Here is a 13,126-nt window from a genome sequence, read left to right as displayed (position 1 = left end):
AGCCTCAGCTGAGTGCCGGTGATTTGTTATGACTTGAGAGCCAGCTGACAGACAGCTCGCCTATAAAAAAAACACGCACACGCCCATTTCCTTTTTGTCAGGCAGTGAAAGCATCGTTGCTCCTTTAATAGGGGACAAGTTTCATTGAAGGTACCCTGCAATCACGTCACCGTGCTAATTTTCTCATAGCCAGTCGCAAAAGTGTTTTGTCTATCGTAGGGATCCGGAGTTGGTCTGGTGTCACAGACTTTAGCGGGTCACCATCTGTTGTCCTGCGCCACAGGGAAGAATGCTAAAGATTGACCACTACATTAGAGCATCATTTTCCTGCTCATTATAGTGCAGCGCACTGGCTGTGAGACGTCAACAAGGACGGGCAACAGGGGAGGTAGATGGCTGAAGATAGAAATGTTAGAGAAGGAAGCAACAGGAACCCAGCACAAATTACTGACCAGAAAGTAGGATTGAGACAGGGTTTTGTGGTGGTGCACTTTGTTTCTCGTGGCTTGATGAAATGTTCTTCCCAAGATACAGTTTACATACACTGTACACAAGGTCACAACTTTAAACTATGTCACACCCATGAGGTCTGTTGAAATGGTAGCTGAGGACAGCTGACTGTTGTGAAGAAGGCACAGACATGTTTTGGCGATACATATCTCCTATAAGGACTCATTCCAGGGCAGCCCTAGGAATGTGCTACATCCCTGGCTTGATGCCCATAGAGATTTTTAACTTTTCAAATTTAACTTATTCTTACAGCTCTGTTTGTTAAAGAGATGATGTATGAAATATCAGCATTAGATACAATTCAGACAAAACAGTGAACGATGGCTTGTATATACATTTTATCTCAATCGTTGTTCCTATTATGGTCATGTGCCAGTGGGCATGATCCAACTCTTCTTGTGTTCACCAGACCTTCACTGAAATATCTTGGAACTAAACTCTCACTATATCCTGCAAAAGAATGTGTGTGTATGCAAGTATTTTCATTGCTACATGTTTTTCTCTCTTCATAAACTTAAGTGGGTAATCTTCAAATAATTGGATACTAGTTTGATTAGATTTGATCATGGATACAAAAATGTTATTTTTCCCCCCTCTTATATCACCATTTGCGTCCACCCCTACTTTTCAGTTCACATCATTTAGTGTATGTAGGGTGAATGTTTTGATTGTTTTTGTTACTCATTATTGAGTAGTGAGGGTCAAGTCATTTTCACTTGTATATCTTATATAGAAGCTATATAATTATATTGGTTAGGTTGAAGGTTTCTTCTGTGCTCTGCTTCAAAGAAGATGATGAACAGACTTAACTGTAGAAGCACTTATAAGTAGCAAGCTTGTTTATGTTATATCTTGATGACTTTCATCGTACTAATGATTATTGAATTGTGATTTTTATATAAATATTTTCAATAACTAATTTATCAAATAATAGTTACCACCAAACTTGCATCCACGATTATGATTTTAGTTTTAATTCATGTGTAGTAGTGTGTATGTATATCTGCAAAAAACATATACACAGTATATTTTTGTTGTTTTCGGTCCACAACATTTCTGTTGGTGACAATACAAGGATTTAAAATACATTCATTTAATGTATATTAAAGCATACTGTTTCTGTGAATGTGCAGTAATCTATTGATTGTAATATGGTGTCTTTTCCATCCCATAAAAAATACATTTTCTCTAAAATGTGGTTAGTTGGATTCTACAAGTTTTCCTGATTTTCATTACCAAATAAATTCTCTCTCACTATATGCAGTAACATGTTCTCACCAGAGTAGAACTCTTGTGTCCTTCCCTCTGTAAGGACGAACATATTCTGGCACTTAAACACACAGGAATATTGTTCAGTAAGTCCTTGTTTAAGACCACCTGTCAGACACACAACATGAACATATCATCGTGAGGAGTGAGGCTGCAGGACAGTGGTATCTTCAGCAAGATGATAACCTGAATGAAGTACCAGCTGTGTTTTTATTGTCTTCCTCTGCTGGTTCTGCACAGTAATTGTATTTGTTTATGATTCCATTTCCCCTCTCATGTGTGTCCTGCCTGCTACATAAACTCAGAACCCAGCTTGTTACAGAAAGAAGTCATATGGCTCACGGTAAATATTTTAAGAAGCAGCACAGTTTAAAAAAAACGGACAAATCAACCACTCAACACTTATTTAAATAGACATGTCTCCAACATGTTGCACCAGTTTACAATTTTTAACACAATATAAGTAAATCAACCCAACTTTTTGTTATATTCTATTTTCTTGCTTACTTTCTTGGGGCCCCATGTATTAAGAAATGCGTGGATGTTAAAAACAGTCGTACACTCAAACCCATAAAACAGTGCATGTACAAAAATATTCAGGTGTATCATTCTGTCCGTGACACGAATTCAAGCACTTTCCATTGTGTCATCCACATGAACGTAGAATTATTATAATATTATTATAATTTGATGATGATGGTGTGTATATATATATACACACCATCATCATATGTATATATATATATATATATATGATGATGTATATATGTATATGTCATATATATATATGCTTCAGTTTGATATAATGACATATTGTTTCACAACAATGTCTGTGTCTATCTTAGACAAGACTTCAAGCGATCAGACACAGGTACATTTTTTTTTTATATTATAAAAATAACAACCTTTAATTCCTTCAGTTTGTTTTCTGAATTGCGTGAAGTAGCAGATTACAAACATCATAATGTCATAATAAATACATACTTAATAGATCATCAGTTTGGTCAATTAACAACATATTTATATGTTTGTGAATAATTGAATATCCACTCATCCAACTGATAACAGCTGTTGTGATCATTTTTGATCAATACTGATCGATAACGTGTCTCTGATGTGAACTTATCAACATGACTTGTGAGGCTGACATGGATCAGAGCAGTACATTTGTACTTCAAATCGGTCGGGATGCAATCTTTCACGCTCTTTTATTCTTGATAAATATGAACTTTGACATGCAAAAGCAAATCTAAAAGTTTTTTGTGCGTACAACTTCCTAGTACATGAGGCCCTATTTATTTTTTGTTTAATAATCAGCATCTCATTTTAGAGTCTTATTATTTTGTCAAACAAATACACGTGCCATTTACAGTGATTGCAAATATAGATGCATTTAATGTTTGATAATTAATTACAACACATTTTTCATGTTGTATTTCTTGACTTGTCATGTTTTTGGTTTACGAAAATCCTATCCTATCCTATTAAAATGTAAATTGTTTTTCTAGCTGTTAAATACCTGTGATTATATACGATTGATTCCATTAGAAAAAAACATTATATATATACTGTATATATATTGTTTTGGGAATCCATTGACTTTTAAAAAGCCATGTTTGAGTCACAGTTTGTGCCTTCAGGATTCAGTCTGGTCGACTGCCTCTCTTTTCTGCAGACTGACCCATTGGACTTGTCAGTCTCAACGAGCCGCTGAAAATGTAAAGAGGCAGCAAACACATGTTTGCCAGCTTCAAAAACTCCCTGCTTGGGTTTGCCAAGCCTAATTTTAAACCAACAGTGCGAGGGGATTTTTTTGGCTGCGTTTCTCGGCCAGAGAGCACGAACCTCAAGCAAGTACAATACCAGTGTGTCATACTTCTAAACACAGTTAAATTAAAGGCTGTTTACTGCTCGCCCCGGCCATTCATCTTACTCAACGCTCGTCTGCTCCTTGCAAATTTGTCAGTAAAAGCTTCCACATGCCAGAATGAGGAGAGGAAGAGAAATTTGGGGTTATCAGACGAGGTTTTCATGGCGTGTCTCCTCCGTCAGCCTGCAGTTAATTAGCCACCTCCACACAATGAGGCCATAAGTCATTAATCACCCGACCAAAGCTGAGGCACCGTGAGCAAGACGTTTGAAGACAACAACAGAAAAAAAAAAAAAAAGTTTGCCGCCTGTGAAAGACTTCAAAATGGCCCCTGTCAGTGGTGTGTAAATTACAGGGCATGTCGAGTGCTGAAAGACAAGGCTCACTGTTTAACTCACTGTTGGTCTTTGCTTTGCTTTGTGTGTTGACAGGCTGGAGAGAAAATTCCCCTTTTTCTGGTTCACATCGACCATCTTCTGACTCCAGACGACACACTTTTTCTTGTAAGTGCACAGGAAGCATATTATCCACACGATGGTGATCAGAGTCTCGCATGCTGATGCTGTGTGAAAAGCTAATGGAAGCAGACACGCTCTTAAAGGTCAACGGCACGGCCAAAAACACAGCTCTGACTTTATACTCCTTCGTTTACTTTGCTTGTCAAAGGGAGGAAATGATGGAGCGATGATAATTCTGGGCTTGTTTGGAGAAGCCAAAGCCTTCCTGCTGTAAAAATAAACCGTCGTATTTCTCAGGATGATGGAAGACGCACTATTCAGCTGACTGAACGTGTGTGAGGATTTGCCTTTGCCTATGTCAACAGAGATCAGTCCGCCTGTCCAGAGTACACAAACACCCACGATCATTTATTCAAAGTCTCTAACGTTTACACAACTGAGAGGAAAACCCTCAGTATGTTCGTCCAGAATGTAATTGTATTATATAATAATTAAACGAGAAAAAAAAAGATTTATTCAATAAAAACTGAAAATATAAACCAAAAAAAACAGTCTTTCACCTTTACATTCCTCCCTAATAATGAGCTGATAATGGAAGTATTTCCTGTCCCTGTTACATCATAACATGCTAGGTTTTTTTTTCAAGTTATTCATCCACAACCCTTTACTGAAGTTGCACACACAATTTTCTGCAGCCAGTTTGGAACGTAAAAGGTTCTTTTGTAAGGTTCTTTAGGGTCACGATTTCCAGGGTGTGTGTTCATAATTTTCCATTCATGGCTGCAGTGACTCAGGATAAGTACAATTTGTATCATTCAACACGTTTATAAGATTAAAGGGATAGTTCACCTGAAATTCTGATTTGACTCATTTTCTACTCACTCTGTCGACTAAAGGTAGTGAGACTTTTAGAATATTCTGTAATTAATTGGGATTTACAGGCAGAAATGTAAACCGTGCGCACCTTTCCCCGTCCTTCTCACCCCGCAAAAATATACTTTCAAACATCAAAATACCTCCATGGCGCTTGCCTGTATCATCCCTCTTGTATTGAAGCCTCGACATTAGGAATTGTTTAAATAAAATAAAACAAGTCTATATTTTAAGCTTGATCGTATCAAAAGATTTGTAAATCTCACGCAAGATTTCAGTGTCTCAGTTCATGACTATACCAGTGTACGTGTGTAGGCCTTAGTTTCTATTTCCTCCCTTTGCTTGCTTGGATTTACTCTGGACACTCCGGTTTCCTTCCACAGTCCAAAAACATACAGAAGTTGATTGAAAACTCTAAATTATCCGTAGATGTGAATGAGTATTGTAGATGAACTCCCTAGTCTTACTAAATGAGAGAAAAACATTTCTTGAAGTCAGACAAAGCATCTAGATATTCCAGCTATAGGTCGTACTGGGAACTCCATAACTTCTAACAACCAAACCAAAGATGATCTAGTAACCTTATAAAATGAAAGAAGTCATGTGTTCTCATCTGTTTGGATTTTGATCATGATGATAGACTCACCCCGAATGAAATCTTCAAATCTTTTAACATTCAATATACCAGATGTGTCTGAGTTGATGAGTTTAATCAATGTGGGATTTTAACAAATACAATTGTATTTGGGTTGTGACAAGAACCGATACTTTGGTACCATTCATGAGTTTTAGGAGTTCAAGGTGAGTGAATTTAAGAATAACTTATGTCTCGTTTGACCAACAATGAACAAACGTTCGGTCGTTTAAGATAGAGAAACACTTCACTACGGCAACACTTACTACAAACATCCTTTACTAATACTTCATATAACGTTAACTTAATGAGACGATACGATTTTGTAATATAACAAGATGATTTAGGTTGCTGAGCTCATGTGATTTGAAATAAAACTTTATTTTTCCTTTTTCCCAGAAACTGCAGCCAAGGGTCACAGAAATCTTTAAAAAGCAAAAATAATGGGTTTTTTGTTTTTATACTTTAAAGCTACTCATCACCACTGTTTGAATGTTAAATTGTTGTAAACACAACATAGTTGAAGGTTTTGTTTTATTGTTTACACACTTATAAGACAAAAATGGTCTCTGCTCATCAACACTGTTTGAATGTATAATGTTTGTTGTTTTTTCATTTATTTACACATTTATAAGACAAATGTTTGACAAGGGTTTTTATATTATAGTTTAAAACAGCTCATCACCACTCTTTAAATGTTAAATTATTGTTGGTTTTATTTATTTATTTCAGTTGTGTACTTCAAAGTAAAGGCTTATTTTTATAGCCACAGTATCAAAAAATATTGAAAGAATTTACTGGTATTGGTATGAACTACTGAAATTCTGGTATGGTGACAACCCTAAAGTCTAATATGATTCAACTTGTCTTTGTAAAACTACAATTATTATACAATTACCAAGAACACATCCATTGGAAATACGTGGAGTATTGACAGATACTAAATGCAACACATTACAGTACTTTGCAGCCTTTACACTTAAAGATCCTTCTTCCTCTTACCTGTTTTTGAAGGACCCTTATGTTGTCTACTTGAGAGTAACCATGTACAACTTTCTGTTATAAAGTGACATTATATTTGCATTAATCCTAAAAACATTGACATGTGGTTGCTCTCCAAGTCCTTTAATGGTAGAATAACAATAATAAGTGACCGCTGGGGCTCACTCCGGTGTGTCCAGTATTGACCACCATACATGTATATTAGGGAATGTTCTTGAGAACATATGATTTCCTTTTCTCTCTTTTAGTAGTAAAGGAGCATATGATGCACGTTAATCAATGTTTTCTGATGAATGTTGATAATTGAAGTGATGATTTTCAGGAGGAACACGGGCGGATGACAATGATGCTGTTGAAACATTTTCAACCACTAGTGACAGTACAACACATGGCATGCAGCTGCACCACAGTGACGGACAGGCCATGACACAACTCCATCTTCCACTGTGTGTGTGTGTGTGTGTGTTTGTGTATGTGTGTGTATGTGTAATGATCTGGTGTGCCTCAGGTGAAAAAGTCATGAGTGATTCAACGTAGACTCACACATCCCTACACAAGTGTCTCATGTTTTGATGGTGACAGCAGTGACCTGACTTTTGACCTTTTCTATTTAGTAATGTTTAAATCCTTCATATTGTTATTGTTCACCACGATAGGAAATAATCACGAAAGTAAATGTGAAATAAAGAATATCATTTTTTTAACAAAGGTTTCGCTCAGACAGCAAGATGAGCTGATGGTATGTCGTTGTCATTCATTTCTTTTTCTCTCTTCACCTCTCATTTCAGTTGTAGAACACTCTTGTCAACTTGTCTTCCTGGCGAGCATCACTGATGACAAGGAAGTGGAGTGGACAGGAGCTGTGGAGAGATCAGCTCAGCACTGCTGAGACCAAGAAGCGGACTGAGGTGGATGTCCTTCAACATGGGCGGCAGACTTCTCAGATCTTGTAGCACACGGTAGTCGCAGCCCACAGGGTCACGCAGCATCGAAACTGAAGAGAACGACAGGATCAACAAGCTGATAAAGACGACTCTATTATAGGATACAGTCAGGACGTGGTGAAAAGTTCATCATTAATAATAATAATAACAATAAAAGCAATGATTAAATTGAAATAACGAGGTCATAGTTCCCAATGCCATAAGAAAAGTCTAATAAAATATGATTATTAACGGATTATTCTGGATAGAATAAATCAGGTAGTTAATGATTAATATAGAGAGGTGTAAATAAATATTTGACACATTTTAAGAGCAGGAATCACTTTGTATATTTGTATTTGTTATTTCGGTTAAAGTCAAGTTATATATTCCTACAAACTCAGAAATAAGAACTAAACTTGTGAAAAAAAACAAAAAACGTTGTGGTTGTTGCATGACTTTCTAATTAATCCTTTTTTTTCTTAAACAAATCATTTTTTGGTCACTGCAGCTCTGTAAATGTTTTTTATAAGCAAACACAATGTCAATCATAAGTGTATTTATCTGTAATGTTTTTAAACATCTACTTTCGATTTGTTGGTCTTCATACAGATTTTTTTTAAAGAAAAAATGGAAGTCAAATCAAGGTCTGGAGCGATTGAATATTAGGCAGGACTTTTCAGTGCTTGTATTATGAGGTGGATGAGTTTCTGTGATAGATCTATCATTTGAGTAGTGGGTGTTGTGCGCTGGACATGTGATGATTTAGCTGATCTGCTTCTAGGAGCTGAAGAGCTAGTAGTTTTTATTTCATGCTCTCTGCCTCACAGCGTCATGCGATCTGGACTCAGCCGGGAATCGTCTTACATCTGGTGCCACAGTGAATCTTCCCCTCACAAGCTCCTCAAAGCTGTCAACGTTTTGACACCAGCCTCACTAGTTTCATGATGGACAACTGTCAGTTTATGAAGAGGCGAGGAATCAAATTGTCCGGGTCCTTTTTATCGTTTTGTATTTCAATGTTCTCATGTGTAACATCAAAGTTAAGTTAGTCAATGATGAGCATCAACAAAAACATTTGTGATTTGCCTGCCCTTAAAATGAACATCTGTTTTTTTGTGTTAACATTTGTGAGTGTAATAGAATATCACTTCATAAAAAGTAAATATCTAATATAATTATTTTATTATAATAACAAATTTGGAAACTATTACACATAAAACTCAAATGCATGTGAAGTAGGCATTTTAAATAATGTTGTATATCCAAAAACTTAAAAAGTGCCAAATTAAAAAATAAATAAATAAATAAATAAACGTGTTGACCAATTCATTAATTATAATGTTGACTCATTATTAAATGAAATATTAACCGTTTTTAATATTTATAATAACAGACATGTTGGACAAACATGCGTATATATTGCAAATACTGTTATGTATATAAATATATAAAACACATTCAGATTAAATAAATTGATCTTTGACTTGAACGTCATTTCAATATTTTAAGACATTTAACATTAATTGGCATGATAGTAAGCTTATTTTTTTAATTATTATCCAGGGAAAAAGAAAATACAATAAGAATGAATAACTGAAAATTAAGAGGAAAAAATAGGAAAGATACCGTTTTAACTTACTAGTAAAGTAAGAGCGTTTTAAAACCCTTATCAAAAGATAAACATTTCATTATTTTTTTGTTGAGTGTTATTTTAGATGTTTGTCTAACTCCAGCAACTTTTCTTGATCAAAACTCAAAAATCCATGTCACACTAGGCCCATCGTGAGATTAAACGGACACCACCTCCCTTCTTCTGCTCCTTCAGCGCGCTCCAAACACTACATTTTAATAAATATCCTTGTTAACAAAAGTATGTTCGCTGTGTTTCTTTCACGTTCGATACGCGAGAAAAACTCAAACACTCACAATATTATTGACAAAATAATGCACATCGACGCTTTGGCACTTATAATAATAATTATTTTATTTTGTCACGCTTGAAGCTATCTCAAATAAATACACCGATCCCCACATGGATACACTCCGGAACAATATAAAACTCATCGGCTTTGATTCTCCGTAATAAACGTATATTTCTCTGTCTCTACTGGTAACCTAAGGCCGAGGCTGTGGTCAGTCTTTGTCCATACAGGGTGTACGGGGAGTAGTAGGGTCCGGTGGCCGCGGGCACGGGTACGGGGCCCCCTGGGGTGGGCAGCGGGCTTTTAGAATAAGGGTGATAACGGCTGGTCAGTCCAAGGGGGTGATGCGGGCCCCTGAGGGCCAGCGCGGTGGGGCTGCCGGGGCTCCCGTTAGGAGGTAAATGCATGTGACAGGCCATGGCCGCGGCCAGAGAGGATGACCCGGGGTACCCCGAGATCAGCTTCTCCGTGCCTGCGAACGCCGTGTGAGTCCGCAGGTGGCTCAGGAGTTCTTCTGAGGATGAGAAGCGCTTGTCGCAAGGTCCGTTGGCAGAAACCCAGTTGCAGATGTGCGACAGCGGGTCGTTGGGCAGCACGAACCCGTATGGATACAGAGGGTGGCCGGCGAAGGACGGGGAGGAGTGGACGCCGTGCAGCGGGTGTGCGGAGTACATGAGCGGGTATCCGGACTTGAGCGCGGTGGCGGCCGCGGAGTCGTGCCCGCAGTTGGATCCGGACGCGCCGGACAGGTGGCTGGTGCAGTGGTAGCTGAGGCAGTAGGGGTCCCGGCACAGGCTCGCGGACATGATGGAGGGCGGGGACGCGCCGGCCAGGGGACTCGAGCCCGCTTTGCTGCAGGCCAGCGAGTTCGCCGCGGCGAACTGTGCGCTCAGGAGCTGGCTGCTGGACTTGGTGGGGTCAAGGGTCATCCCCGGAGGGAGGAACGGCTGCGGGTAACTCGCGTACGCGCCCGCTAAACTCCCATGGTATGAAATACCAGCAGGCGGTAAAGGGAAAACGGTGTGTCCCGGTTTGTAGGGGGACACCGGGGCCACCAGTCCTGAGCCCAAGACGGAGGAGGAGGAGGAGGTCACAGAGTCCGAGGTAACGGTCTTGGATCCAGACGTGCTCTCCTGACCGCTGTCGGACGTAATCCCACTTATCCGGTGGCTGATAGAGTCCGAAGAAGCGCTTTTATTGCTCTCTGTCTCCTTCTTGTCCTCCTTGTCCCCCGCCTTGCCCTCAGACGGCAGCGGGGACACGGAGGTGCAGGAGCTGGGGCTGCCTGTCCTGGGCGTGAACGGCTGGCAGGTGGCGCTAGGCACTCGGAAACTGTTCTTATCCCCACTCAGCGCGCCGCTCGAGTCCTTCTTCTCGGATTTGGAGTAGGGCTTGAAGCTCGACTTGTCCTCGGCTCCGATGTCGCTCATCTTGAGGGGCGCGGATTTGCCCTCCTTGTCGCTAGATCCACTGGAGATGGAGGAGAGCTTGGAGGAGGATGGCGGGTCGGGCTTCCCGATCTGAGAGCACGTCTGTGCCAGAAGAGCCAACGGACTTTTCTTGGCATCCAGCTGTGATGTAAAAAACAAAACACGATTAAAACAAGTTAAACCACAGTATAGTGTGTGATGCACACAGCAGGTCCTATTAAACATCCTAAAAATAAATGCAACTTTAGACCAAAACCTGCATCTTCTCGTCAGATGTCGTGAGTTAAGATGAGAGTTCGGATAAAGTGCTCACCTCGATCGGGCTGACGGGGGTGGACGGTAGTGGCTGGAGATACTCCGGGTGCAAAATGTGTCCTGCTCGAGCCGTCAACATTTTCAAGACCTTGATCGGGAGTCGGCTGGCTTGGCGAGAAGGGTGTGCGGGAGAGACCGCGTGGAGTCCGGGCGGCTGGCTGCGCTTCAGTGCTCCCCTCTCCGCCGACGAGCCGCTCTCCCACGCTGGGTTGCTGCTATTTCTCAGAACAGAGACCGTGGGCGATGTGATCATGACCCAATTCTCGTGAAAAGAGTGAAGAAATACATGTGTAGGGTTTAAAAGAGCAAGCCCCCGATGTGAAAGACGCCAGAAAGCAGAAAAAGCCTCGCTCGAATAGAAAATGTAAAATCCTGGAGTGGGAGAAGAATCCGAGAGCGCAGTGTCCTCCTCGGCGCGGCTGTGACAGTGGATGCGGGTCCGAGAGCGGACGCGGTTTACAGGCGCAGGCGGGAGGAGATCTCTCCGCCTCCTTCTGAATCCGTTCGTAGATCACAGTCTCTCAAAGAGACCCCCCTCCTCCTGACTCTGCCCCTCCAGGGTTGATCAAAGGTCGAGGAAATGTGACGTTTCCATCACACATCAGCGTGTTTACTACATTTCACCCACCCGAGTGTTTTTATCTTAATTCTGCGCCTGTGCGTAATTGGAACTTTGACGCATGCGCCGCATGTGTTTAAAGCGACTATAAACGCATCACACGCTTGTTATTAAAAAACAAATATATGATATCAATGTAGTGAATAAAACAGACTCGTCTCCGGCGTTACCTTGACCGCTTTTCAAGCACGCAGAATTCGGAAATATGAACGTAATGAGCCGCTTATTATTTCCCGTTCAAATACTTCATCCAACCAATGATTTAAGTTACACGTTTACCCAAAATTTCCACACGACAAAGTTTTCTCGGAATAAAACTTTTGTAGGACACCAATTCTAGTACTATTATCGATTATTTATATAATATATTATAATAAACACTGTGTTACTAATAGTCATCAAATGTTATCTTGTATTATATTTGTTTTGGTGCGAGGGTCATATATTATTACATATTAAATTATACAGTGTACAATTCAAGGCGATTTTCATTATTGTAAATTGTTTTTACTTAGACCCGCGCTGTCACATTTAATGAAACATTATTAGAACTACAGGGATTTACTTTAAAATAAGTAATATTAATAAAATGCTTATAAAACACAAATAATTGTCAAAAATCAAAGTAAGGTGACCAAAATTACGAAACATGAAAGGAACATCTGGCTGATTTTAAACCGTAAATCTAATAGATTTATTCTCATATACCAAAGTTCCCTCTTATTGCATATGTTTCAACCAGACCTTGATATTAAATTAAAAGGTGACATAAAAAGATGTGAGAGTTCATAAATCGACCTTATTAGTCACAAATGAATAAGTTATGACCAAGGATATGGGGCATATTTTCTGACTCGAGCAGTTGATCTCCCTCCGGCGTGTTTCACATTTGTGCGCAGCTCTCTCCTCTCCATCACGCAGTCTGACATCTGTCACTTCCATGTCCTGCACGCCAGTTATGTGTCAACTGCCTGGATCTGTATATGCACAAATATATTTGCTCCTTCTCAGTCAGACAGAGGCCAAAGTGAGTCGTCCTTCACCACCGCGTCTCTCTCTCCATTACGAGCCTCGTTGTCGAGTCAAAAAATGCTTAATTGCGTATTTGTTCCAGAAGTTAAAAATATTCCGCATAGATATTTAAGGTACTCTCTCTCTCTCTCCTTTTCTCTCGCGTCTGCTATTAATCATTAAAGCTTCCACTTTTCTCCCGTAAAGAAATAGACCCACTTATCTTATTACTCAATAGGCTATAAATGACTTGCTGATCAGGCGAAAGTTAAACATATGCAAGTGTT

The 13,126-nt window shown here is 39.7% G+C and overlaps 1 protein-coding gene across 1 annotated transcript; it reads right to left on the bottom strand.

Annotated features, from left to right (window-relative positions):
* Window positions 1–9,500: 9,500 nt before the first annotated feature.
* On the bottom strand, window positions 9,501–11,714 carry LOC148078775 (zinc finger protein 503-like). The gene is made up of 2 exons (XM_087792740.1): window positions 11,208–11,714; window positions 9,501–11,035 (listed from the first exon to the last, which is right to left on the bottom strand). The coding sequence occupies exons 1-2, from the start codon at window positions 11,460–11,462 to the stop codon at window positions 9,647–9,649; spliced, it is 1,644 nt and encodes a 547-aa protein (XP_087648866.1). The 5' UTR covers window positions 11,463–11,714; the 3' UTR covers window positions 9,501–9,646.
* Window positions 11,715–13,126: the final 1,412 nt, after the last annotated feature.

Source organism: Callionymus lyra, chromosome 6 (genome assembly GCF_982586985.1).
Source record: "Callionymus lyra chromosome 6, fCalLyr1.hap1.1, whole genome shotgun sequence".
NCBI lineage: Eukaryota > Metazoa > Chordata > Actinopteri > Syngnathiformes > Callionymidae > Callionymus > Callionymus lyra.
The sequence above is the reverse complement of the archived record's forward strand: the minus strand, read 5'-3'. Positions and strand labels throughout refer to the sequence as shown.

Excerpts from the sequence above, each read along its gene's own strand:
- LOC148078775 (XM_087792740.1), bottom strand. The coding sequence starts at position 11,462 with ATGATCACATCGCCCACGGTCTCTGTTCTGAGAAATAGCAGCAACCCA. Across the intron at positions 11,036-11,207 it reads CCCCCGTCAGCCCGATCGAG|CTGGATGCCAAGAAAAGTCC; the intron begins GTGAGCACTTTA and ends TTTACATCACAG.